The 26994-nt window shown below is 58.6% G+C and overlaps 1 protein-coding gene across 1 annotated transcript; it reads left to right on the top strand.

Moving 5' to 3' along the window:
* Nucleotides 1-1623: 1623 nt before the first annotated feature.
* Nucleotides 1624-26858, top strand: LOC144277908 (E3 ubiquitin-protein ligase Rnf220-like). Its single transcript, XM_077838929.1, has 11 exons — nucleotides 1624-1673; nucleotides 4052-4614; nucleotides 14433-14553; nucleotides 14856-14898; nucleotides 15446-15535; nucleotides 15990-16032; nucleotides 16666-16712; nucleotides 17018-17144; nucleotides 21826-21925; nucleotides 23935-24052; nucleotides 26787-26858. Exons 1-11 carry the CDS (start codon nucleotides 1624-1626, stop codon nucleotides 26856-26858), a joined length of 1374 nt encoding a protein of 457 aa, XP_077695055.1.
* The last annotated feature ends 136 nt before the right edge of the window (nucleotides 26859-26994 follow it).

The following is a 26994-nucleotide window of genomic DNA, read 5'->3' as shown; positions in this document are numbered from 1 at the left end:
TGAGTCTATCTCTGTGTGATTGTGTCTGTGTTGTGTAAGCATGTGACTGTGTCTGAGTGTTATTGTGTGACTCTGTCCTTGTGTGATTGTATCTGTGTGGTCTATGTGTGCAGTTGTGTGTCTGCCTGTTATTGTGTGAGTCTATCTCTGTGTGATTGTGTCTGTGTTGTGTAAGCATGTGACTGTGTCTGAGTGTTATTGTGTGACTCTGTCCTCGTGTGATTGTATCTGTGTGGTGTATGCGTGCAGTTGTGTGTCTGCCTGTTATTGTGCGAGTCTATCCCTGTGTGATTGTGTCTGTGTTGTGTAAGCGTGTGACTGTGTCTGGCTGTTATTGTGTGACTCTGTCCTCGTGTGATTGTATCTGTGTGGTGTATGCGTGCAGTTGTGTGTCTGCCTGTTATTGTGCGAGTCTATCCCTGTGTGATTGTGTCTGTGTGGTGTAAGTGCGTCTGCCTGTCATTGTGTGAGTCTGTGTGCGTGGAAACATCCTGACAACAGAAAGTGAAAGGGAGGGAGGGGGCTGGGGGGCGACCCTCGCTGGCCTGACCCTAGAGAAGAAAGAGCATTGAGCAGCTGCCCAGCGAGCCGGCTGTCCCCAGCCACAGCCCTCAGCCGTCCCAGCGCTCCGGACCCCAGCCCTCGCTCTTCTGGTGAGTGACCCGCTGGGGCATTTCTGGGGGGCTGGGGAGGGAATTGGGGCTAAGGGGTTGTACTTTTCCAGGGCTGTGGGGTGGAATCCAGGCACGCAGGAATGTGGTGGGGGGCAGACGTTACTCTGGGGAGGCAATAACTCCTGCTGGCTCTGGTGTAAATCAGGAATAAATGCCACTGCAGTGTGCCCCGTTCTCTGCTCACCCTGGTGGAAATCAGGAATAAACTCCATGGAGTGAGCTGTCGCTCATGAAAGCTGATGCTCAAATAAATTTGTTAGTCTCTAAGGTGCCACAAGTCCTCCTGTTCTTACTGCCTAAGTAGAAAAGCGGCAGCAGGCCCTTAGTTCGCATGGCTTTGGGTGACAAAATCCATCACCGGGCCAAACTTTGCTCTTTACACTGGTGTAAATCAGGATTCCGGCGACATCAATGGCCCGGCTTCTCTTCTCATTTACCTTTAACTCCGTTGACTTCCGTGGGGTTACTCCTGATTAACACCTGCGGTGAGCATGGACTTGGGTCTAATGTTCCAGATTTACCCCATAGCAACTCAGGGCCAGCTTTGAGCCAGGGCTCATGGACCCCTCTGGCCTGATCCTGACCTCGCTTATGCCAGCGCGACTCCAGGGATGTCAATGATCTTGATTTACATCGCTGTGACTGCGAGCAGGATCGGGCCAGGGGGATGATGCTGGTTTATCCTGGGGAGCACCAGAGGAGAATCGGACCCTTTCTTCACAGCCTGGATGTTGAGTGAGAATTTTTAAAAATAACATTTTTAAAACGATCTTTTATTTTACTAACTGGATTAAATGAGACAAACCCCAAAGCTGTAGTTGGATGAGCTTGGACATCAACGGGGCCAGCGGGTGTAAGGGAGCATTGACGCATGGCTGATTTATACTGGGAGCGGGTGAAAGTGTTTTTTTTCTCTGGGGTTGTGGTTGTTGAGGGCGGGACGGGGGCGATGCGGGGCCGGCTCTGTTATTCTGGTGGCGGTGTTGGTGATATCCGATGGTTTGTTTGGGTTTTTTTTTCCCTTTCCCTTAAAAGCTTTTGTGGGGAAACATTTTGTTACGAACTGAAATCAGGAGTGACTCGGTGGAAGGGGCTGATCCAGAGCCAGCAGGCTGCTTGCCCTCGATTTCCAGGGGCTGTGGATCAGGCCCGCTGTCAGAGGAGGACTGGGGCAGGGGAATCAGCTATTGCATGGGTGTAAATCTGGAACAAGCTCTTGATCCCTAAGGAGTCACTCTGGATTTACACTGGCATAAATTGCAGTCCCAGTTTGAGAACATGCTTTAAGTTCAATTGGTCTTTAGCATCTGCTTCAAGTTAAGCAGTTAATACACACGCCTCTGCCTGCTAACACACACACACACACACACGCTGCTCCCAATCAAACACAAATCCTGGAAGCTGCGAATGATTTATTGGGCCTAATTCTGCTCTTGCAGGCACTGGTGTGATAGGGTGCCGGTCCATTGGCCTCAAAGGGCCAGATCCCAACCTGGTGTAAGTATGCATCAATCCATTGGGGTAAATGGGAGCAACTTCCCCAGCTGGCGTAAACGGGCTGTAGCCCCAGCTGGTGTGAATCGATGTCACTTCCTTGACGTCAACGAACCCTGAGCCCCAACTGGGGTAAAGTTGTGTTGCCCCATTTACACCCACTGGGGATTTGACCCAGTGAAATTACCCTCCTGTTAGCCAGCAGAGAATCAGGCCTGCGGGCCCCCTGCAGCCCAGGAAGAGAGAAGGGCCTGGATTCTCTCTCCTCTGCGAGTGTGTGTATAATGCGGCTTGTGCAAACGCCAGGAGAAAGGGGCAGTAATTTGCCTTTAATGGCCGAGTAATGGGATTAAGTGTCCCCCTGCGGGGGTGGGTAGGGGGGAACAATCCACAAGGCACAGCTCTCCTTCCCCGGCCAGCAGCATCCTGTATCCTGACCCTTGGGTCAGTGACTCACACCCCTGCCTGGGCCCTTCCCAGCTGACCCAGCCCCCTCCCAATTCCCAGCCCATTCTCTGGAGCCCCCCTGAGCCACAATCCCGGCCCATTGGCTCAGCCCCTTCCCCGAAGGCCCTTGCCCCCCCAGAGCAGCTGTTTATCTAACTGTTCTCTTCGCTTTCCCCTTTGTCCCATCAGGGGGTCTTCCTTGGTTCCTTGTAATTCACCCGCCCAGACCACCCACAGTCCGGCCTGCCCAGCTGCGAGGGAACCACAGGGGCGGCGTGGGGGTGGGGGGGGGGTGTAGGTGCTCCCCACTTGCCTTTCCACCTGCGGCGTTTGGCGGATAACACTGAGCCCCAGACCCAGAGACGATCCACATGGGAACACGCAGAGCGAGTGGGTAGAGCAGGGGCTGGGAGTCAGGACTCCTGCTCTGGGAGAGGAGTGAGATCTAGTGGTTAAAGCACACTAGGGGACTGGGAATCAGGACGCCTGGGTTCTATCCCTAGTTCTGGGAGAGGATTGGGGTTTAGGGGTGAGAGAACTGGGCACTGGGAGTCGGTACTCCAGGCTGCTATCCCCAGCTGTGCTGCTGAATCATGTCACCGCTCCATGCCTCAGTTTCCCCATTGGTAAAATAGGGATAATAATGTATCTATCTATAGATCACCCTACATATCTATCTAAATATAGATCACCAGACATATCTAGCCAGCTAGTTAGTTAGATATAGATCAGCATGTCTGCCCATCTAGTCACTTACAGGAACTTTGTGTATAGTGGAGTAAAATGAAAGTCTCAAATGAATGGTTTCCAAGCTCCAGACAGTGTATGTTTCAATCCTGCTTACAGCAGAATGTCTGCCAGGGACAGAAGTGACTTCACGGGTCATAAACCCTCCTACGCATCAGGTTTCAGAGTGGTAGCCGTGTTTGTCTTTATCAGCAAAAACAACGAGGAGTCCTTGTGGTCCCTTAGAGACGAGCACATTTATTCATGCACCTGATGAAGTGGGTTCTAGCCCACGAAAGCTTATGCCCAAAACCATTCGTTAGTCTCAGCTGACTGAGTTTAGGGTGGTTCGCACCAGCTGAGGATCTGGCCTTTGTACGATGACCGTGAGGCCCGCCAAGGCAGGGGGAGAATTCGGCCTTGCTTGAGCACCGTCCAGATGAAGATGGTGGGTCGGTTTTGAGAACCGGCCCCATGTGCTAAGCCACAACTTGGGACCTAGTCGAGACAGTGCAGCAGCTTCTGAAAGGTCGGCTGGGTGTGAGCAATGCTAGGCTGCCTTTAGCACAGCGCCCCCTAGCGCCACACTGGGGCATTGGAGCCAGCACTGACTGCCCCGGGGCTGGAGCGCCCCCTACTGAGGCCCCACCCCGCTCCCTGCAGCACAGCGCCCCCTAGCCTGTTGGTTAATTGTCTCTCTCTCCCCCTAGGTCCCCGTGCCGTGGCATGATGGAGAACTCTCCCGGCCTCCTGAACCCCCTGGCGTCCCCAGCCCTCCTGGTCCTGGCCTCCACTTCGGAGGGCACCCGGAGCACCAGCACCCCGTGCCAGCAGCCCCGCCACTTTGGGGTGCCAGTTGCTATGGAGAAGCCATCCCAGCTGCCCTTCCTTGGTGCGGCTTACTCCCTAGTGTACCCCCACCCCGACCGCCTGGCGCCCGCCAGTCGCGACTACCCCCCGCAGCTGCTGCCCCTCCCGCCGCCCTTTGGCCACCCCAGCCTGGAGCGGGGCGGGGTGGGCATGCTGGGCTACGGTGCCCTGCACCCCTTCACCCCCTTCCACCTCGCCGACGACATCGAGTGCTTCCCAGGGGGCTTCCTGGCGGGCAAGCGGCCCAAGGGCCGGAGCGGGTCGGAGCCGCCTCAGGTCTGCTGCCTGGCGCTGGAGAAGGAGATGGAGGCCCAGCGCGCCCAGATGGGGCCGGAGCCCATTGGCAGGGTGTCTGGGCTGCAGCCTTACAAGGGCTCCCCGAATCCACGGCATGGCAAGCCAGGTAGGGGGCAAGGGCAGCACCCCCAGGATCTCTCAGCAAACCGGGGTGGGGGGGGGGAGCAGGACAACAGAATGGGGGAAAATAGAGGTAAAGAGAACCAAGTGAGGGGTGGATCTTAGGGGGCTTGTCTGTCCTCCTGGCCAGGCCAGGGGCTCTAAACCTGGGTCCCCGTGGGGAACCCCTTTCTCCCGCCTTTCTGTCCACACCCCCTTCCCTTGCCCTCCTCAGCAGCCCTCCCTCGCCCTGTCTGCAACCCCCGCACCGCAACACCCACTTTCCCTCACTGTATTCACTAGCTCCCCCTTCCCCTTGGCCTTCTGGGCTGCTCCCCAATCCTGGTAGCCTCCACCTCCCCTCTCCAACTCCCCCCCTCCCCTTGCCATCCCGGGACCCCCTCCCCCAGTGTCCCCTGCTGCCATCCCTCCCCTGACTGGCCCCAGGACCTCCCCCTTGCCATTGAAGGGGGCTGGCGGCTGTGTCCAGCCCCAAATAGCCATCGCGGAGGGGTGGGGAAGTGGCGGGGTGTGGAGAGTGTACGGGGAGCAACGCTGTGGGTGGGTTATGGTGCACTTACACACTGTATTCATGTTCTGGGAGCTATTTAAGAAGATCTGGGGCCTGTGACCCCTGAATACGGGGTCAGGGTAGATATGGGAGTGGGGGATTGGACAGGACCTCCCCCCCCAAAGGGAAGCAGCCAAACCTCCCAGGGTGGGACAGCATGGAGTGGGTAGAGCATGGGGGGGCGGAGATCTGGGGAGCCGGACTCCTAGTTTCTATCCCCAGCTCAGGGAGGGTGGAGTGGGGCCTAGTGGTTAAAGCAGGGGTCGCTGGGAGTTAGGACTCCTGGGTTCCACCTCCAGCCCTGCCACTGACTCACCGTGTGACCATGGGCATGTCCCATCCCCTGTGCTATGCCTCAGTTTCCCTCAGGGTATAATGAGGGGTAATGATACCAATCCTCCTTTGCAACATGCTTGGAGACCATTGGCTGGGAAGGTGCCAGAAGCAGGGAAAGGAACAATAAACCTCCCGCGTGCCTCATAGGAGGACCCCCCCTCCCCCAGTCCATCTGAATCAGGATAGTGGGGTAGCGAGGAAATTGCAGGACAGACCAAGAACCAAAACTGCAGCAGGGGCCTCGGGGGGTGGATGGCTCCTGGGCCCCCATTTCAGTTACTCGCAGCTTCCTACCCTCAGATCACACCCTGGGCCAGGTCACCCCAGAAAAGTGGATGAGCATTCTGCTCTCACCAGTAGACCTCACTGCTCTCCCAGAGCCAGGGATAGAGTCCAGGAGTCCTGACTCCCTGCTCTCCCTGCACTAGGCAACACTCCCTTCCCAGAGCTGGGGACAGAACCCAGGAGTCCGGGACCTATGAAGCTGCATTCTTCCCCTGGGCTTTTCTCATAGAGATGGGCTGGCCGCCACCTGCCCCAGGGGGGCTGGAAGGGTGGGGTCGGAGGTGGGGATGGCATTCCCAGGTTGCTCTGGGGTCATTGTCCCCAGGGCTCCTACTCTGTCTTGCATCGCTCCCCGCACACCCTCTCTCTCATGATTACATGCTCCCCTGCACACTGTCTGTTGCATACTCACCCTCTCACACACGCACACGCTTCCCCAATCACGTCCGCTCAGACACACACAATCACCCCCCCATCACAGCCCCCTCTCACGATCACCCCCCTGCACATTGTCTGTCGCACACTCACCCTCTCACACACGCACTCGCTTCCCCAATCATGCACACTCAGACACACACATTTCCCCCCCCCCCCCCCATCACAGCTTCTGTCTCACAATCGCACCTCACAGGCCCTGGCGCAATCATCCGCCCCCAGAGACAATCTCACACACACACACAGAGCCACCCCCCCCCCCACCAACACACCTTCAGCAGCTGCATCTGAAAAGGGAAAAGCTGCCATAAAGCCCATTGCGGGGGTGGGGGGAGGCAGCACGATGCTTTTGTTTGCTGGACAGAAAGGGCAGCCTATAAACAGTCACAACCCCCCCCCCCCGCCCACCACCACCATGCCCTGTCCCCCTCCCCTCCCCTTCCCACCCCATCTGCTCTGACAGTGCAACTTTAGGTTGGGAAAAGCAAACAAAGATTAGGCAGGTCTTTAAACTACTCCCCAGGCCCCCAGCTGCCCTCCTGGGTTTGATCCCCAGCTCTGGGAGAGGAGTGGGGGGGGTCTAGTGGTTAGAATATGGGGGAGCTGGGAGTCTGGACTCCTGGGTTCTATCCCCAGCTCTGGGAGGGGATAGAACCCAGCCCCTGTGTGCTACAAATCCGGACATCTGGAGCTGGGATTTTCCTCTCTCCATTGACCCCCCCAAATCTGCTGAGCCCCCTGAAATTGACGTGCCCGGGGGTGGCCTCTCTGTTGTTTGCGGGGAGGGTGTTTCAATCCCTCTTGAACCCTCTGTACTCCTGCGGCGGCCTGTCCCAGCAAGTGCTCGCTCTCCAAACCGTCCCTGTTTGCTTTAACTCCCTGCGGCTAACCACAATTTCAGGTCAGGGCCTGCCAGGGCCGCGGCTAGTTGGGAGATTACAGCCCTCGCTAAAATGGTTGTGACAAATTCACCACAGACAGCAGCTCTGTGGCAAACTCTAGGGATCCCACATAATCTCCCTGAGTTACCACATGGGCCGGGCAGACAGCCGGGGCTGGGAGAGGCAGCGAGCCAGCAGCTCCATCCTGCCTCCCTCTGGGGCCTTGAGCCGTTTTGCTTCCCGGGCCTGCCCACGCCTCAGTTTCCCCATCTCCACAGAGCTGCAGGAGTGTGGCGCCGATGGCCAGTCAGTGAGTCTGCTTCTCTTCTTCCTGACACTGGGGCACATCAGGAGTATGGGGTGTAAATCAGCAGCTGCGCTGGTGTATGTGAGATCAGAATCAGGCCCAGTGGGGTCTATTTTGCCGCAGGATCAGGCCATTATTGCTTAAATTGAGCTCCTGCTGCTATGCAGTGGGCATAAGCTGCATTAGCTGTGGCTGGGGGCTCATTAAGGCTGGCATTGTCCAGGAAATTGTCCCCTAGCGCTGCTGCCTTCACTCCCGATCCTCCCGTTGTACCGGCCGTTGTACCCGCCGGCCCATGTAGACAGGACGCTGGCATTCTTGCCGCCCCAGCGGCTCCTTGCCGCATGGCTCACCCAAGCCCCTCGAATTTACGGCCGCGCCTAGAAGTCTGGCTTCAGGGTGCCGAGACTGGGGGGCTGTCCCACCCATCCCGGTCTCGGGATCTGGGGTCCCACTGTTATTTTAAGGCAGGGGTTCTCAACCTTCTTCTTTCGGAGTTCCCCCCACCATGCTCTAAAAGCCCACCTGTGCCTCAACAACTGGTTTTCTGCACAGAAAAGCCAGGGCCGGCATTAGGGGGCAGCAAGCAGGGCAGCTGCCCAGGGCCCATGCCACCGGGGGCCCTGCGAAGCTAAGTTGCTAAGACTTCGGCTTTCTGCCCTTGGCCCTGGCAGGCCTAATGTCAGCCGTGCTTGGCTGGACCCCCTGAAACCTGCTCGCGGCCCCCCCAGTGGTCTCTGAACCCCTGGTTGAGAACCACCGTTTTAAGGGCTAATTGGGGTCTAAGGTCTGATGACCCTTAACCCCGCACCTCCAAATTCCCAGGATCACGTCGTCGCGTCTACACTAAGCGAGGAAACCCCTTTTGGGGAGAGCGGCTGCTTCTCTTGCTCGGCTGGGGGGGGTGTCTTCAGAGCGACCCCGCCCCCCACTTCAGCTGTAGCTGTGCTGGTGTCTTCTGGGAACCCCCTGCCCCATAGCCACCAGGGCTCGGGAACAAAGTGTGGAGCTAGGAGAACCCTCCGTCTTCGCTGGGCATCTCTTACAGTAGAGACGAGCCAACCCTTCATAGAAAAGGGGCCTTCTGCATGGAGGCTGCTGGACCCCGGACAAACCCTGCGGCTGTCCCGGGCTTGCTCACCGCTAGGGGTCTCCCCATTGTCTGGTGGAAGAGGTTGGCATGGTCCAGGGCAGGCTGGGGAGGGTGCCGTGGCTTTGATCCTGCTAGGATGGGGTCCCTGCTCTGCGGCTGGGCCCAGGAGGGGAGGGGGCGGTAACTTGGCAATGGCAGGGCGGACTCACAACAGAGCAACCTCTGTTTATCTCCCAGCAGGAGTCAACCACACGGTACAAACCCAACGTTTTCACGAGCCGCTGAGCAATCCGGCCTCCCCTGTGCACGGCCGTCCCACCCCGGCGGTGGGGGGTGGGGGAGTTCGGGTGGGCCTGGCTGGTCCCCTCTTTCTCTTGGATCTTGTCTTTTTGTCATGCTAATCCCCTCGCTGGGTGTATTCATCCCCTGCATTATCTCCAGGCTGCCAGGAGAACAGTGGCAGATGGATGAGATGCGGGGTAGAAAGTCTTCTCCATAATCCAGTTCATTTCCCCCTCCCCACCCCCACAGGCACTCATTACTAATGGGGATAAGAACCTTGCTAATCACTGGGACAGCATGCAAACAGCATGGGCCCACCTGTGCCTACGGTTGATGCATCATACAGAGGATCAGCTTTGAGAACCCCCAAATCTTCAAAAAAAAAAAAAAAAATCAAAAGCCCTCCCCCCCCGACCACCATAAAGTTGGCTTAAAAGTCATGAGGGATTTTTACAAACAATACCTAGATATTTTAAATTGTACCACTTCCCTGGGGAGGGGATGGCCTTACCATCGCTTGGAGTCTTTAAAATGAGATTTAAGGATCTTTTAATTGGTGTGTTTTAATCCAGCTTCTGGGAGAAATTCAGCCTGTGTGTGGTGGGTCGGGGGTCAGGTTGTGTAGGTCCCTTTTGGCCTGGGAAGCTCCCTGACGCTCCCAGCTCTGCATTAAGATAATGACTAGAATCCACTCTCATGCTTCAGGGCTGCAGCCGGTTGCATGGAGGGATCAGGAAGGAATGTCCCACTCCCCCCCCCATGCACAATTGGCCAGATGGATCCTGCGGGTTTTTCCTGCCTTCCTCTGAAGCATCAGAGCTCAGTCACAGCTGCTGCTGGGACACGGGGTGGGCTGAGCCGGTGCCCCGAGCAGATCCAGAGAATCCACTTTCTAGCTGTCTGGCTGGTGGGGCTTGCTCAGGGTCAGACTGATCGCCTGATTAGGGGCGAGGAGGAATATTCCCTAGGTCAGATGGGCAGAGATCTTGGGGGCAATTTGGCTTCCTCTGCAGCATGAGGCTGGGATCATAGGGGCATGTCTCACCTTATCAGTTCTCGGGCATTGGTGACACCTGGGTTCCTCCTGATGCTCTGCCGGTGGCACATGATACTTTACCCTTCCAAATGCTTTGGTTTAACTAAAGTCATTGGGCTCAGCATGGGACCAGGGGGTCTGGCAGGAATTTCATAGCATGTGCTCTGCAGGCGGTCCGACTCGATGGTCTAGCTCTCCCTTCTGGCCTTAAACTCTAGGAAACAAAGTATTTTCCTTTTGGTTCCGGAACCTTTAGGGACCCATTTTTCAGCATCTCTCTGCCACCGCAAGGGCTAGAAATTTGCTTTAAAAAAAGTGGAAAGTTGAGATTCTCACCTAATCCCCTGACTCCAGGGGGTGGGGCTTTAACTAAAAACACCCTGGGCAGCATCCTGGCTCGGGCAGCATCCTGGCGCTGTAGGTTATTTATTAGGTGTATTACGGTAGTGTCTCGATGTCCCAGTGACGGCCCAGGGGCCAGGACCCCTTTGCGCTGGGCGCTGTAGGTTATTTATTGGGTGTATTACAGTAATGCCTAGGAGCCCCACGCATGGTCCGGGACCCCCATGTGCTAGGCGCTGCACAGCCGGCCCTCAGAAAGCCATGCCTTGCCCAGAGCATTTCCAATCTATGGTCACATTCATCTCCCTACCTGGACTTCCCAGCCCCTCTGCTTGGGCTGCTCTCTCATGACCCTGATCTATGCTGTCACTCTTGGGCGTTTCGATGACCCTTCACTGCCTCAGCCTCTCTGGCTTGAGAATCTCCCCACAACGCCCTTCCAGCGCCATCGTCCCCACGACCCAGATCTCCCCGCCTCCTGGCCGAAAACCACAGGGGATCTCAGACGCGAACCTCCTTAGCTTCAGCCTATCTCTGGGTCCTGCTGGCCGGGCAGATAGGCCCTGCACGGTCAGTCCCCAGGACAGGGGTGCCCCTATCCCTGCCCCATGCTCCCAGCTAACACAGACTGGGGACCCTGCGCGGGTTACTGAGGGGCTGGGGAGCTGATCCTGCCCACCCCCAGGGGCCAGATCCCCCCACCCTAGTGCCCCCTGGGTCAGGAAGAGAATGCCTAACCCCGCCCCACGGCAGTGACAAATGAGGGGGAAGGGGCTGTGCCGGGGGGGCCGGGACTCCATTACATCTCACATGTATTCACAGCTCCCCGGGTGTGACCGGCCGCCCAGCTAGGCACATAAAGCCTATTTTCCGCTCAGCTGGGCGGGCTCGGGACCCCCCACAGCACGGCTGGGAGGGGGAGGCCCCTTTGGGCCTCTCTGTCAGGCCCCTGGTAGTGACAGGGCGTGAAGAGGACAAATTGGCGTAGCTGATTCTCCCCAGGGGGGCCCCGGCCTCTAGGGAAGTGGGGAGCCCAGATCCAGCCCCTTCAAAGCAACCCAGAATGACTCCTGCTGACACACCCTCCTGATTTGTCTTTGGCAGATGGGGTGGGGTGGGGTGGAGAGGGGGGCAGGGTAGACAATGGCCCTTCAGGATCTTAACTCAAGCAGAACTTTCGCCTCCGCCCCTTCCCCCCCGACACTGTGCAGCCACCCACCGCCTCCTCCTTCCCGTTTCAGGGAGGGGCTGAGCTATGGGAGTCCAGCACCCCCCTCCTCCATATCCCCTGCAGACACACCCTCACTTGGCCCCATCTGGAGTCAGCCGCACAAAGACCGGGACTCAGCCTCCCAGGGAAATGGGGGAGCATTATCCTCAGTCTACAGACTAGGGAAACTGAGGCTCTGGGGTGGGGGGAGTGACTCTCCCAAGATTATGCAGAGAGCTAGGGGCTAGACTAGGAATGGAACCCAGGAGTTCTGCTCTAGCCACTGGACCCTGCTCCCTGAGCTGGGAACAGAACCCAGGAGTCCTGGCTCCCAGCACCCCTCTGCTTTAACCATGACACCCTACCCCTCTTCCAGACCCAGGAATAGAACCCAGGCGTCCCGGCTCCCAGCCCCATCTGGGGTCGGGGTCTCAGACACTAGTGCTGAGGCCCAGAGCTCTCCATCACAGAAATGCCCGGTGAAGCTCAGCTAATCAGTCACCCCCCGCCCAAAACCCCCACCCCTCTCTGGTGTTGTGTTGTTGTTACAACTCATGACACGTCTGTAGTGAAATTGGAATCCCCACCACTGGGAATTGCCTGGTTTCCTTCAAAGCTCCGCCCCTGGCTGGTGGGAAGGCTTCCCCCCCCCCCGCCCCCCCGCCCCTCTGCGCTGACTGGTGGTTCCTCCCCTCCCCGTCCCCTTGGTAGTGGAAGTTGGAGATTTGGAGCTGAGTTTCACTTTGAGGGGTTCTTCGGGGTTTTGTCTGACGTGGAAACTCAGAGTGAAACTCAGGCCTGCACCAGTCAGCTGGGGAGAAAGTGCCGTCAGGGAACTCCAGTCAGATGTCATATTGTAAATATTGACAGGTTTCAGAGTAACAGCCGTGAAGACAAAAGACAAGGAGGACTTGTGCATCCGATGAAGTGAGCTGTAGCTCACGAAAGCTCATGCTCAAATAAATTGGTTAGTCTCTAAGGTGCCGCAAGTCCTCCTTTTCTTATTGTAAATATTGCCAGCTATGGCACTAACTGGGGGGACCATTGTGCCAGGCGCTGCACAGACCCCCGATTGAGATCAGGGCCCCCATTGTGCCAGGTGCTGCACAGACCCCCAACTGGGATCGGGGGCCCCCATTGGGCCAGGTGCTGCACAGATCCCAACTGGGATCGGGAGCCCCCCTTGTGCCGGGCGCTGCACAGACCCCGACTGAGATCAGGGACCCCATTGTGTCAGGAGCTGCACAGACATATGGTAGGAGACAGTCCCACCCTACCTCACAGAGCTCACAATCTAAACAGACAAGCCAGATAAAGGCCGGGTGAAAGTCACTGCCATGGTGGAAAGGTGTGCGTGTACGGCATTAGATGGAGACTCAGCTGCGATTCTTGGCTGTGCCATGACTCCTTGTGTACTCTGGGGCAAGTCACGGCCCTGCTCTGTGCCTCAGTTTCCCCATCTGCAAAATGGGTTACCCCTTCTGCCTCTCTACGTTGAAGAGTTCTCCAGGAAGGGTCTGCCTCTCCCCTGCAGTTTATACAGCACCAAGCGCAACAAGGCTCTGATTTTGGATAGAAACAACAATAATTATCCCCATTTTACAGATTGGGGAAACCGAGGCACAGAGCCAGCCTGGCGTAGCTGTGTTGAAAATCTAGGTGCCTCAATGGGAAGTAAAATCCTGACTGGTGCGGGGAGCCCATGGAAGAGCTGGGAAGTGAAGCTAAATCTCCAAAGGCCCAGATCCTCCCTTCCAGGCCCAGATCAGCTTCTGTAAGAAGCTCAGCCGTCAATATTGATATGCATATTGTCTCTGTGGGGGGCGGGGCGCCCGGCCCCGCTCCGCCCTACAGCTGTCTGAGGCCTGCCCTGCAGGCGTCAGTTTCGCAGGAAGTTCTACCTTGAGGCTGGAAAGTTTGGGTTTTTTTTGAGGGCAAATAAACAGAACCGAGGCACCTTGCTGATTTTTGGCCTCCCGGGACATGGAATTGAAACTGGACAACGTGGCTGCTTTTCAGATCTAGAACATTGAGGTGGGGGTGGAGGTTTGGGGGCGGAGGGGAAGGCTAAAAACAACCCACGGCTTGGGAAACAACATTTCATGAGATCAGTGAGACCCAGTGAGGTCTCAACTCTGCCACTGCCTTGGGGGAGGAGCGTGCCTGCTCCGTGCCTCAGTTTCCCCTCCCACTCCCTTTGTCTATTTAGCTTGTCAGCGGGAGTTTTGCCGCTATGAAGTCAAAGGTGGGCTGGTGTCCTGACCCTCAGTCCAGTGTCCGATTACAGCACAGCGCCTCTGCGCGCACCTTATCTCTTGGGGCGCGTACAGCGCCCGGCGCAATGTGCGGGGTGGGGAGGCTGGTCTTGATTGTTGCCTCTGGCTGCTCTAACCAGGACTGATCTTGCAACTGTCACACCTTTGATCACTCTGCAAAACCTTATGACCTCAGCCTCATTGCGTGTGTCTCCCCCCCCCGCCTTAATCTCTCTCTTACCCCAACCCGTTCATTCCCTTCCTCCCACCCTTGCCAGGCAGCAGGTGCCCTGCTGTCCCTGGTTGATACAATAATCCCAACAGGCAGAGGGGACAAAGGCTCAATGGGAGTGATTAATAGCTCGTTAACCAGGCCCTGACCCTCAGCCAGAGATGAAGGAAGAAGCTCCCGGGGTCGACCAGACTGTGATTGATTGGGGATCTCCGCTCCCCGGGCTCCTTGGCACCAGCTACCCTCTGCTGGCCCCCTGGAGAGGCCTTGGCTTGGTAACCAACTCCTCCTGCCCCTTAGGGTGGCACATGCAGATTCAGCCCATCCCAGCAGAGGGCGCTGTGGGGAGTGGGGCAGGAGCACTGGTTGGGGGGGGAGCACCCAACTACTCCAGAACTGACCTCTCCCAGCAGGGGGTGCTGTGGGGACCAGGCCGGGAGCGCTGGCTGGGCGGGGAGGGGGGGGGGAGCATCCCACTGCTCCAGGTGGCTCTATAGGGAGCATCCTCCCGGGACGTCCTCGGGGCTGTGGGTCTGACCAGGCTGCCTCCTTTTTCCCAGGGGAGAAGAAGCTGGAGCCGTTGGCCCTTCTGTGCCCCCTTTGCCAGAGGGAGCTGCAGTGCGCGGAGCTGGGGCAGCACCTGCAGCAGGAGATCGAGAGACTCGCCCACCTCCTGGACAGGTACGGGAACCCCCCTCCCCCTCCCCTGGACAGGTACAGGAGCCTCCATCCCCACCCCTGGACAGGTACGGTAACTCCCCACCCCCTCCCCCTGGATAGGTACGGTAACCCCCCGCCTCCTCCCTGGACAGGTATGAGAACCCCCCACCCCCTCCCCTGGAGAGGTACGGGAGCATCCCTACCCCAGTGAGTCAGCGAGGCCCCTGGATGGCGGGGGGCTTTGTGGACTGGTCCCACTGGGGCTCGTCACTCTCCCTCCCCCACTCCCCTCTGCAGCTCACCCTTTCATTCTCTCTCTGCAGGGAGGCCATGACCCCGCTGGAGGACGCCCAGAGATTGTCCCAGGTGAGACCTGCCCCCCCACTCCCGCCCTCCAGGATGGCTGCTTCAAAGGGGTTTTGTCCCTCTCCCCTCCCTCCCCGGGGACTCCCCACACGTCCCCATCACCCTTCCTGGGGAAGGGCACTTAGGAGCTAGAGGCTGATGTCTCCCCTATGGGTGAACTCCAGGGGGGTGCTACCCTGAGCATGTGTCCCGACCCGGCCCAGCCCAGCCATTGCCCCAGCTCACAGGTTGCAAGAGGCAAGAGGAGAGGTGGTGAAAACTGATTCTTCGCAGAGAGCTACTGAGACTGGAGCAGCCAGGGGCTCACCCCACAGCCAGCGCTCCTGCCCCACTCCCCACAGCGCCCCCTGCTGGGCGAGGCTGGGACCAGAGTAGCCAGGAGCTCCCTTGCTGCCAGCGCCCCCTGCTGGGAGAGCTTGGACACCAAATGCCCCTAATCGCTCAACCCCCGGGGGGCTCCAGCCACCCCGCCGTTCTTCCCCTGCTGCTCCAGCCCCACATGATCAGCGGCGCAAGCTCACCCCTCATATCTTCCCTTCCGTTCCAGCCTCCAGCGATCTCCGCTCAGGGTGGCACAGACTCTCCCAAGGGGTCGCCGCAGGCCTACGAGGACGGGCACAAGGTGGACAGGCAGCAGGTACGCTCCCCCGCGCACCCTCCCGCCATAACCAGGCCACAGCCGAAACTCGAACCAGGGACCTTCGGCTGCAAAGACACTAGCCCCCAACACGGGAGATAGAGGGGCCCTTCCCCCAGCTGGTGGAGCTGGCTGTTGTAGTACCTAGACTCTGCCACTAGAGGGGGACACGATTGCATGGAGTAAGCCAGGGTCTTGCACGAAGGTAACAATTCAGCCTGGAGCCACGTGGTGGGGGTTGGGAGTCCTGACTTGGGGTCCCCTTTCTCCTGACCCCGGGGCCGGGGCGGGGGGGGGGGGGGGGCAGGATCAGCAAATGCCTCTGGGAGAGGGGAAGCCATCCACCCACATCCTCCAGCTGCTGTTAACTGCTTAGAGCCTGGGGTGGGAAACACCATGAGAGCAGTTTTCTTCCTTCGCCTTCGACTCACCCCTTTGCTTTCTTCCCCCACAGACCTTTTTGCAGGTGAAGTCAAACCGGGAGGGCCGCATGGGAGGTGAGAAGGGGATTTGGCTTGAATCTGGGGTGGAGGGTGGCATTTATACTGGGGGGAGGGTCGAACTGAAGCTTCGTTGGCGGTGGATCAATGCTGATAAGGGGTAGGAAGGTCTGGTGGTTAGGGCACGAGACTGGGACCTTCACACACAGGGCTTTCAATTCCTGGCTCTGACACCAAGTGTTGTCTAGTGGTTAGAGCGGGGACTCTAGCTCTAGAAGAGAAGTAGCATCTAATGGTAGGGGAGGACTTTTCCCAGCCGTGCCTCTCACCGACTACGCAGCACATCACTGCTCCGTGACTCGTTTTCCCCATATTTGTCGAGTGGGGGACAATAATATTGAGCCACTTTGGAAAGTCTCGCAGGGGAGGCACTTTAGAAGCAGCAAGCGTGATCCTGGGCCTGTGCCTGGCTTGGCAGACCCCATTGCTTTTGGAATTTAATAACCAGGGCGGGTTAGATTGCAATCTGGGCCCTGATCCAGTGACTCCATCCCCCTGAGTTGTCCCCTGCCCAGATCCCTCATGGAGATCCAGCTGCCCAGCCCCCATCGGCTGTCCAGCGCTCCCCATCAACCCCCTCTCCGGTGATGCACAGCCTCCCCTGACACATGTGTCTCTCTTGCCTTGCAGCCAGAGCCGGCCGGTTTAAGCGGATCAGACCCTGCCTGGAGGAGCAGGTGAGGATCCAGGGCTGGGTGTCTGGAGGTGTGCATGGATCGGGCACTGTATATTAGGGATTTGGCCCGGTTTATTTCTGCCCTGGGAGAGGCTGGCAGGAAGTTGGGGGATATGGGGCTACTTGAGCCCAGGGGTCTGATCTGCAGCAGTGTGGTCGGGGTGGGGGATACTAGATTGAAGAGGTGTCCCTTGAGGGTGCTCTGGGGAGACGGTCTCTTCTTCCCACCCCTACCAAGTATTGAACTCCCACTAGCAAGAGACAGACTCCCCCCACATACGTATGGTGTCTGTGTCTTTCCCGGAGGCCCAGATGGAGGGGCCTCTCCCCACAGTCTCCAGGCTGGCCGAGGCAGAGGATGAGTTCTCCGACGAGAGCCGCTGCGGAGGGTACGAATATCGCAGCCCGAAGAAAAACGTCCTGGAGACGAAAGGTAGGGGACAGCTGATGGGGGGAGGGGGTGTGTGCGTGTGGGTCCCTGCCCCTTCCCCCCGGGTGTGTGTCTTCTCGCCCTCCCTCTTCCTTGCTTTCCCCCTCCCCTGCTGCTCTGGCTGCCTCCGAGTGAAGCCTGGAGCTGTTCCTCCCCAGTTACAGCCAGGTCCCGCTAGGCTGCTCTAGTGACCTTAATTTGGGATGGAAATGGCCCCCAGGGGTCTCTGGAGCTGGAATGGGGCTGGGGTTAGGGTTCTGCACCAGTCTGGCGGGAAGGGGATCGGGGGCATGGTTGGAGTTCACTGCACTGTGGCTATTCCTGCTCTCCGGGACCCATAGAGGGCAGATCAGGGGCATGGCCCGGGTGCACTGTGCTGTGGCTATTCCTGCTCTCCAGGGCCCAGGGGGTGGGGGGTGGGATGGGGGTGGATCAGGGGTGTGGCCAGGGCTGTGGCTCTTTTCTTCTTTCCCTAGCGGGTGGACCATAATTTAGAGCAGCCTGGAGGCTGCTCTACCTGACAGCATGGGCTGGGAATGTGTGGAGAGCAAAGGTAGCTTCAGGCAACTTTCCCTCTCTCCCCCCACTGCCCCATGCACAGGAAGGGAGTAACTCAGAATTCACACGTGATGGGTCTGTTCAGCTCTGGGCTGCACCGGCTCTGAGCCAGCTCCCCCCTCCCCAAAGGAGCCCTCTTGAAAGGGAGGGGGCTGTTCATAGCTGTGGAGCTACTGGATGAGTTTGTTACACTTGTGTTAGAGTCGGAGCAGAACCTTTGATGCTGGAACATGGGCTTGGTCAGGCTAGAGTAGGGTGTGATACACCTGTGTGTACTGGGGGGAGACCACTGCCCTCTACTGGGTGGAATCAGAATGCTCAGCTATATGTCATAAGCCCTGTATTGCTAATGGAGATTCTCCTTTAATTCAGGCAGCACAAGTTTAACCCTTTGGAAGAGGAGAGGGCTCTGTCCCCGAGGCCCCCTGTGTATGGCTTAGCTGGAATCCAGGGTGTCTCTGCTTCACAGTGCCCCGATTCCAGGCAGATTCACCCCTTCTGCTTTGTTCTTGTTTTTAAATCCAACCCCCTCCCCACAGCGTGTTTCCCAGGCAGATGTGGAAATGTCACAAGTTCCAGTTCCTCAAACCCACACCTGGATTTGTACAGACTTGTTGGGTCAGCAGAACTGGGCTGAGAAATCTGACAGAGTTTCCGGTGTTTCATGCTTCCTGCCCTTACTTCAGCCTGGGCTCAGTTCCTTGCTATGGCATTCACATCCCAAGAGACCTAATGTGATTTGAGTGAGGGGGACGGGGGGCTGGGAGTCAGGACTCCTAAGTTCTCTCCCCAGCTCTGGGAGGGGAGTGAAGTCTAGTGATTAGAGCTGGGGGGGCGGGGTGCAATCAGAACTCCTGGTTTCTATCCGCGGCTCTGGGAGGAGAGTGGGATCTAGTGATTAGGGCACAGGGGGGCTGGAAGTCAGGACTCCTGGGTTCTATCCCCAGCTGTGGGAGGGCAGTGGTTACCTAGTGCTTAGAACACTGGCTGTAGGAGAAAGGACTATTGTGTAGTGGTTGGAGCAGGGGACTGGGAGCCAGGACACCTGGGTTCTCTTCCTCTGTGTGACCAGGGTCAAGTCATGCCCCCACCTGGTGTGCCTCAGTTTTCCCTATTTTTATCATGGGAGTTATACTTCCCAGGGTGGGTTGTGAATCTTTACAAAGCGCTTTGACACAATGCTTAGCTCAGCTGGCTGGTGCTATAAGAAAGGCAGGATGGTCCAATGAGTCTAGGATGTGGGAGACCAGGGTTCAAGTCCCTGCTCTGCCACAGGCTTCCTGTGTGACCAAGGGCTTCCTGGGCAAGTCACTTAGCCTCTCTCTGCCTCAGTTTCCCCATCTGTACAATGGGGATAGTAGCCCTGCCCTGCCTCCTGGGGGGTTGTGAGGCTGTGCAGATCATGCGGGTCTCCGATGCAATGAGAATGGAGCCACCTAAGATAGACTATAAAAATACAACATGTTATTAATTATCAGTGGTAATTAGCAGCAAAGATGGGGCCAGGGCAGGAGAGAGGGCAGCCTCAGATCCCTCAATGGAAAGTGGGAAGCCTACAGAACAGACACCTAGGTCCTGCTCCCCAGCGGGCATAAACTGGTGTCACTCCTCAAGGGGGGACCAGATCCTGAGCTGGCGTAAACTGGTGTCACTCCATTGGAGTCGGTGGAGCTCTGCTGCTTTACACCAGCTGGGGATCTGGTCCTTGTGGAATAACTTGCCCTGAATCTCTCCCGCTTTCCTGGGGAGTCTGTCCCATGGGAACAGGAAGGAAATCCTTGGCGGAAGAGCTTCCAGGCCCAGCCGGAGCAGAGCTGGGGGCAGGTGGGCGGGATGGAGCAAGGGGCAGAGTCACCGGCTACGCAGGGCTATGGGCTGAGGTTGCTGCCTTCTGTGAGGCTGTGGGCCCTCACCGGAGGTCAATGCAGGAGGGGATTCCTGGTGTGTGACCCCGGCAGGGCCTGTTAGCGCCCTGTAGCTCATGGTCTCCAGACACTGCATGGGAGGTGGAGGAACAGCAGCAGGAGGAGGTGTATGGATGCAGGATGTGGGCTGTGGGGCAGCCCCACCGCCCCCTGCAGTGTGATGCTGGGAGGGGGCTTAATTGGGAAGGAGGGAGGGAGAAGTTTCCTTAGAGTGGATCGGGCACTGGGCTGGAGTTCAGGACACCTGGGTTCTCATCTTGGCTCAGGCTCTGACATGCTGTGTGGCCTAGGGCAAGTCATGTGGCCGCTCGGTGCCTCAGTTTCCCCTCCCAGTCTGGGTCTATTTGGAATGTAAACTCTTCGGGGCAGGACTTGTTCTGTGTCTGAGGCATACTGGGAACCTGATCTCAGTTGGGGGATCTTAGATGGGAAGCTCTCTCGGGCAGAAACGATCTCTTTGCTCTGGCTCTGTATGGCACCTAGCGCAAGGAGGTCCTGGGCCATGACTGGGGTTCTTAGGTGCTACCGTAGTACATCTAATAAATAATGTCCAGCGCCCAGCACAATGGAGTCCTGCTGGGCCACGACTGGGGGTGCCTAGGTGCTACTGTAATACACTGTAATAGATAAGAAACTATGCTAACACACATCCTGGGGGCCAAGAGTCTTACAAAATCGACCTAACGCGGCTAAATTCGACCTAACCTCGTAGTGTAGACCAGACCTTAGTCCAGTTATGCTTCCATCCTCCGCCCTCTCCCCCCCGGCCCTGTCTTCCTCAGGGAAAATTGTTCAAAGTCTTAGTTTTGCTGAACAAAACCAAACGTCAAACCCGGCGAACTTTGCACGAGACGGAATTCTTGTCGGGATCATCGCTTTGCTGGGCGCTGAGGACAAAAGCGGCAGGGGTCCCGAGGCACCCACGCTTTTGGAGAGGAGCCGGTAGCCCCGGTGGCGTTGGGCTGATACAGTCCAGCTCGGGGCCCCATTACGCTAGGTGCTGTACAGACCCGTTGTCCCATGCTAATGCCGCAAGGGAGCGAGGAGAGGGAGCGAGGAGGGGTCCTGGCTGTTTACTTTTGTACTTCAAACCGGGGCCTGTCTGGTCAGTTTCTTTGGTGTTTTCGGTTCTGTGTGTGAACTGGTCTAGGCAGGAGCATTGTTAGGGGTCTGAATGCGCAGGTGAGATGGTTTAAAGGACTGGGGCATCTTTCTGGCAAGGAAGACTCCCTTTTAGCAGGACTATACTGTGATTAGCATGGGGGGGGGGCTGCTTTGTTTGCCACCTAGGATCTGCCTGGGCTGTGTGAGACAGGATCTGCTGAGGGGGAGGCGCTGCTGAGTTTACACTGGCTTCCTGCCCCTAGAACAGTGCAGCTGGAAAGGGTCTCTCCCTGCCCCCCCCTCCCCCCCCCCAAGTTCTCCCAGTTCAGGTTGTCACGGCGGAATCCCCTGGCATTGTGGTTCCCACTTCCTCCGCTCGCCCCTCTGTCTGCGGTATCTGGGCAGAGACTTCCCGCAGAGGAACAGTTGTGTTACTACCTGGGGGCGGCGGGGTGGGGGCATCACTACCCTTATTTTAGGAGCCTGTGGCCCTTCCTGCTGCCCGCCCCACCAGCTGCCTTCCTCCCCCCCCCCTTCTCTGCACATCTGTCCCACCAATCCACTCCCCAAAGCTGCCGTCCTTTCGGGATTCCCCACCGGGCCAGTGGGGTACAGCGGCATGGTGGTCCGATGAGCTGGCATCCCTCGTCCGCCCCTCCCTCCTCATGCTGCTGGCTGCCCTTGGGCAAGTCACTGCCCTGCTCCATGCCTCAGTTTCCCCTCTACCTTCCATCTACTTGGATTGTAAACTCTCTGGGGCACTGTCTCTCGCTGGGTGTTTGTGCAACAGAGGGGCCCGTGATCTCAGTTGGGGGTGTGTCTGTGCAGGCCTGGCGTGATGTGGGAGGGGGGAGGTCTGATCTCAGCTAGGGGGAGTCTCAGTCAGATGCTGCCATAATACAGCAGTAACTCTGTGCAGCGTTCGTTTCTCCCCCGCCCCCTGGCTGGCCCGGCGTAGCGGTTGATGAGTGGGCTCCAGCTCAGCCAGCAAAGCCGGATGCAGTTAGATCTCGGGGGTCGCAGGTTGGGTCCCTACAGCTGATGCCCAGCGCGATATTACAGGCCCCCAATAAGAGCCCCTCCCGCGTCTCTCCCAGACTGCAGACTCTTGGCGGCACGGAGCAGCCCCAGCCAAGACAGCGACGAGGCGGACATGGACTCGGAGGGCGAAGAGCTGCCTGCCTTCGCCAAGCAGACGTATCCTGCTCCCTGTGGGTCTGAGGGAGGAGCTGACCCTCTGGGCTGGGGTGAGGAGCAGGCGTAGAGGCTGCGAGGTTTCCCTTCTGCCCCGAGACTAGGTGATCAGAGAAGTGTGTGTGTGTGGGGGGGAGGGGGGGTAGCAAAGCCCCATGGCTGCAGCATTCACACCCGCAACTCACAGAGCTGAGGCTCAGCCGTGCTTCCAGGCCGCACAGCCCTGCGGCTTGAGCTGATGGAGCGCTCCCCCGGCTGGCAGCGGCAGTAAGTCCCTTAGTCGCTCCCAAGTGGACCCAGCTGCTGGTGATGTGCCACACCCCCTATAGGAGCGGGGAGGAGACAGGACACACTCTAGGTCCCGTCAGTGCCAGGCCAGCTGATCAGCGCTCGTGCGACCTGGAGCAGAACCAGAGGCCAAGGTTGGCTTGAAGAGTCGTGCTGGGCTGGCAGTGAGCTCTCACTCAGTGGAGTGGGATCTAGTGCTTAGGGCGGGGTGAGCTGAGAGCCAGGGTGCCTGGGTTCTAGTCCTGGCTTGGGAAGGGCAGTGGGGTCTAGTGGTTAGAGCAGGAGGGCTCCAACTCAGGACTTGGATTTCTGGGCCTGGCGCTGAACTCTGCCTCACTCTTTAATTCAGGCAGGTTGCAGTGCCTTTTGTGCCTCAGTTTCCCCATCTGCACAGTAGAGACATACCCCCTTCCCACCCTCCCCAGCCAGTTTGCAAAGTGCTTTGAGATCCTTGAATGAAGGACAAACCACACTTTGGGATCGACGTAAAGTCCTGGCCTGGACTGTGGGTTCTGTAATTGTCACGTTCCATGGTTGCCTCTCTCAGCAAACTCAGCTCGGGCCATCTCCCTGATTTCAGCCCCGGCTCTTGGGGGACACTGTCTAGATCCCTGGAGCTCTACGGCTTTGGGGGGGCAAGGGGGAAAGGGGCTGTAAGGGTATTGTCTCTTCCTTCACTGCCACCTAACCAGGTGCCTGTCTCCAGTCTCGAAGAGTGCCCCGGTGGAGGAGGACAGCAGGAAGCCAGGGGGCCTGGGTGCACCTGGGACGGCAAGAGGGTAAATCAGTGGGGGCTCCCTCTTTCTCTTGGCTACTTTCCAGTGCCCTGTTACTCAGTGGCTAGTGCCTGTCCTGACCCCCTCCGCCGCAAGCAAAGTGGAGCCTGCTAGACGCTACAAAGGACCTATTCCTGGCCATCTCCGTCTGCAGGCCAACGGAAGGGTGCTCCCATGGGCCATCTGTCCTGGTGCCCTGCATCTGGCACCGCTGGGACAAACCAGCTGGTCCAGCCCCATCGATCACCAGCCCCGGATCCGTCAGAGGAGGATGTGGGGAGATACCATAGTGTGGGGCGGGGGTAGATCTCGAAGCACCTTCCAAAGGAGGGAAGAGCTAGGGGCTATGAGGCCAGAAGGATGCCCGAGAGGTCCTGCCTCACTGCGGCCGGGTTAAGTGCACCTAGAGCATCCCCGCCGAATGTTCGTACAACCTCCAGTGATGGGGTTTCCCCAGCCTCCCTAGGCCACCTGTCCCGGAGCTTCTCCAAGGGCTCCCGGCCCTGCGGGGCTGGGCTGCGGGTGTGTGCCCTTGCCTGCCCTGGCCTGTGCTCCTCATGGCTCCATCCTGCTAACAGATGGCCCCGACGCCGAGCCGTCCGTCTATCTTCTCTCCCCGGCCCTGCCCCAGAATCCCAGAGCTCCCTCGGGTCGCCTGGATCTGAATCCTGGCTTAGCTCCCGCTCTAGCTGTCTTCTTCCCCTCCGCCCCGCCGCCTTGCTAACGTCCAGGGCCAGCCTCTCGGCTTCTCTCCAACCATCAGCTGTTTGAGCATGGGCCTGCTAAACCCAGGGTTGTGAGTTCAATCCTTGAGAGGGCCATTTAGGGATCTGGGGCAAAAAAAATTGGGGATTGGTCCTGCTTTGAGCAGGGGGTTGGACTAGATGATCTCCTGAGGTCCCTTCCAACCCTGATATTCTACGATTCTATGATCTCCTCTCCCGGCAGCAAGGTGGAGGAGGAGGAGGGAGACTCCACCCTCACCGTGGAGCTGCTGAAGGCTCAGATCCAGGAGCTGCGGCGCCGGCTCCTCCGAAAGGACTCGTACAAATGCCACATTTGCCTGGTAAGGGTGGCCCATCCCCTGGCTTGTTACCGCCCCCTGCCCACCCCGCACACACCCATGGGGCCCACGGAAGCAAAACTTGGTCCTGGATCCGACATCTTGGGAGCGGGGGGCATCTGAATGAGCAAGTTCATGCGACTGGCTCCCGAGGCAGAGCAGTTAGAGGTGGAGGTGCTGATGCCCTCCCCCCATCTCTGCTTGGGACCAAAACGTGAGGTCTGGATTCGCCCCCCCACCCCCACCCCAGAGTCTGGCATCATTCTGGATACTGGAGTAGCCAGGAGCTTCCCCCCCGCAGCCAGCACTCCTGCCCCGCTCCCTACAGCCCCCCCTGCTGGGAGCGGCTGAGACTGGAATATCCAGGAACTTCCCCCTGCAGCCAGCTCTTGCCCCCCTCCCTACAGCGCCCCCTGCTGTCAGGGGCTGGGGGTGGAATAGCCAGGAACTCCCCCACAGCCAGCGCTCCTGTCCCGTTCCCTACAGTGCCCCCTGCTGGGAGCGGCTGGGGTGGAATAGCTGGGAGCTCCCCCGCAGCCAGCTCCTGCCCCCCTCCCTACAGGCGCCCCCTGCTGTCAGGGGCTGGGGGTGGAATGGCCGGGAGCTTCCCTGCAGCCAGCTCCCGCCCTGCTCTCTACAGTGCCCCCGGCTACGAGAGGCTGGGGGTAGAATAGCCAGGAGCTCCCCCCGCCCCGCAGCCAGCTCCCGCCCTGCCCTCTACAGCGCCCCCTGCTGTGAGCGGCTGGGGGTGGAATGGCCGGGAGCTCCCGCCCTGCTCTCTACAGTGCCCCCGGCTACGAGAGGCTGGGGGTAGAATAGCCAGGAGCTCCCCCCACCCCGCAGCCAGCTCCCGCCCTGCCCTCTACAGCGCCCCCTGCTGTGAGCGGCTGGGGGTGGAATGGCCGGGAGCTCCCGCCCTGCTCCCTACAGTTCTTTCCCAACGTCCAGTCTCCTTCCTTTCCAGGACTCGTACTCAGTGCCATTGACTTCGATTCACTGTTGGCACATCCACTGCGAGCAGTGCTGGCTCCGGACCCTGGTAATGCCCCTCTGCCCCAACCCCCCCGGCCCCTTTGGGCTTCCTGCCCGTGCTCCTTTATCCGCTCCAGAGCATGAAATACACGGTCCAGAGTTGCCCCTTTCACATATGTCTGCATAACCCCCCTGGCTAGCTCTCCTCTGCCCTAGTCGCTGCTCTGTGGCTTTGAGCCCCCCGGTGCTGGCTTGACTCCAGGCATTGATGGCGGGTCCGTGCTGGCCCAGCCCCCTGTACTGTTCTGTTCAAGCTCTCATACTGTGCCCATCACCATGGTCCCTGGGCACCTGCCCATGATGCATCCACTCACGTGACACAGGTGATGCCTTCCATTTGCCTCTTCCCGAGGGGGGAAATTGTCTCTTCAGTGGTTCCTTATTATGCTCTTGAAGGGAAGTCTTGTCCAGTGGTTAGAGCAGGGGAGGTCAGGAGCCAGGACTCTGGGGTCTCATTTCCAGCTTCGGGAGGGGAATGGGGTCTAGTGATTGGGGGCAGGGAGTCTGGACTTCGGGCTTCCATTCCCAGCTCTGGAAGGGCAGTGGGCTCCAGTGGTTAGAAGGGGGTGGGGAGGGATGGGAGTCAGGATTCCTGGGTTCCATTCCCAGATCTGGAAGAGGAGTGGCATCTAGTGGTTAGAGGAGGGTGGCTGGGAGACAGGACACCTGGGTTCCATTCCCAGCTCTGGGACAGGAGTGGGGTCCAGTGAATTGGGGGGTGGCTGGGAGGCAGGACACCTGGGTTCCATTCCCAGCTCCTGGAAAGGAGTGGGGTCCAGTGAATTGGGGGCTGGCTGGGAGGCAGGACACCTGGGTTCCATTCCCAGCTCTGGGACAGGAGTGGGGTCCAGTGAATTGGGGGCTGGCTGGGAGGCAGGACACCTGGGTTCCATTCCCAGCTCCGGGAAGGGAGTGGGGTCCAGTGAATTGGGGGCTGGCTGGGAGACAGGACACCTGAGTTCCATTCCCAGCTCTGGGACAGGAGTGGGGTCCAGTGAATTGGGGGCTGGCTGGGAGACAGGACACCTGGGTTCCATTCCCAGCTCTGGGACAGGAGTGGGGTCCAGTGAATTGTGGGGTGGCTGGGAGACAGGACACCTGAGTTCCATTCCCAGCTCCTGGAAAGGAGTGGGGTCCAGTGAATTGGGGGCTGGCTGGGAGGCAGGACACCTGGGTTCCATTCCCAGCTCCGGGAAAGGAGTGGGGTCCAGTGAATTGGGGGCTGGCTGGGAGACAGGACACCTGGGTTCCATTCCCAGCTCTGGGACAGGAGTGGGGTCCAGTGAATTGGGGGGTGGCTGGGAGACAGGACACCTGGGTTCCATTCCCAGCTCTGGGACAGGAGTGGGGTCCAGTGAATTGGGGGGTGGCTGGGAGACAGGACACCTGGGTTCCATTCCCAGCTCTGGGACAGGAGTGGGGTCCAATGAAATGGGGGCTGGCTGGGAGGCAGGACACCTGGGTTCCATTCCCAGATCTGGGACAGGAGTGGGGTCCAGTGAATTGCGGGGCGGGGGTCAGGATTTTCAGGTTCTATTTCTAGCCCCAACACTTAGTGCCCAGAGGTAGCTGCATTTCAGCGGCAGGGGACGGGCATGTTGAACGCAGGGTGCTCGGCGGGGGGCGGGGGGAGGGGGGGACGCCTTGTTGACCATTGACCAGATCTCTTTTCAAGCTTGAGGTGTCGCCTTGCCCTTTCTTCCAGGGCTCCAAGAAGCTCTGCCCCCAGTGTAACGCCATCACGTCCCCGGCCGACCTGCGGCGTGTGTACTTCTGATCTCAGGCCCAGCCTCCCATCCCCGACGCTGCATCCTTCAGCACGAGCCACGCATCCCGCTCCCCCCGGCCTCCCCATGGCAGACTGAACCCAAACTGGGAAGCTGCTGAAATGCTAAAGAGACCTGCCTCCCACC

Source organism: Eretmochelys imbricata, chromosome 20 (genome assembly GCF_965152235.1).
Source record: "Eretmochelys imbricata isolate rEreImb1 chromosome 20, rEreImb1.hap1, whole genome shotgun sequence".
Taxonomy (NCBI): domain Eukaryota; kingdom Metazoa; phylum Chordata; order Testudines; family Cheloniidae; genus Eretmochelys; species Eretmochelys imbricata.
The sequence above is the reverse complement of the archived record's forward strand: the minus strand, read 5'-3'. Positions and strand labels throughout refer to the sequence as shown.

Bases quoted from the DNA above. Each gene is read 5' to 3' on its own strand.
- LOC144277908 (XM_077838929.1), top strand. From the start codon at position 1,624: ATGCGGGGCCGGCTCTGTTATTCTGGTGGCGGTGTTGGTGATATCCGA. The intron at 14,899-15,445 runs GTGAGACCTGCC...CTTCCGTTCCAG, and splicing joins ACGCCCAGAGATTGTCCCAG to CCTCCAGCGATCTCCGCTCA. The intron at 16,713-17,017 runs GTGAGGATCCAG...TCTTTCCCGGAG, and splicing joins GACCCTGCCTGGAGGAGCAG to GCCCAGATGGAGGGGCCTCT.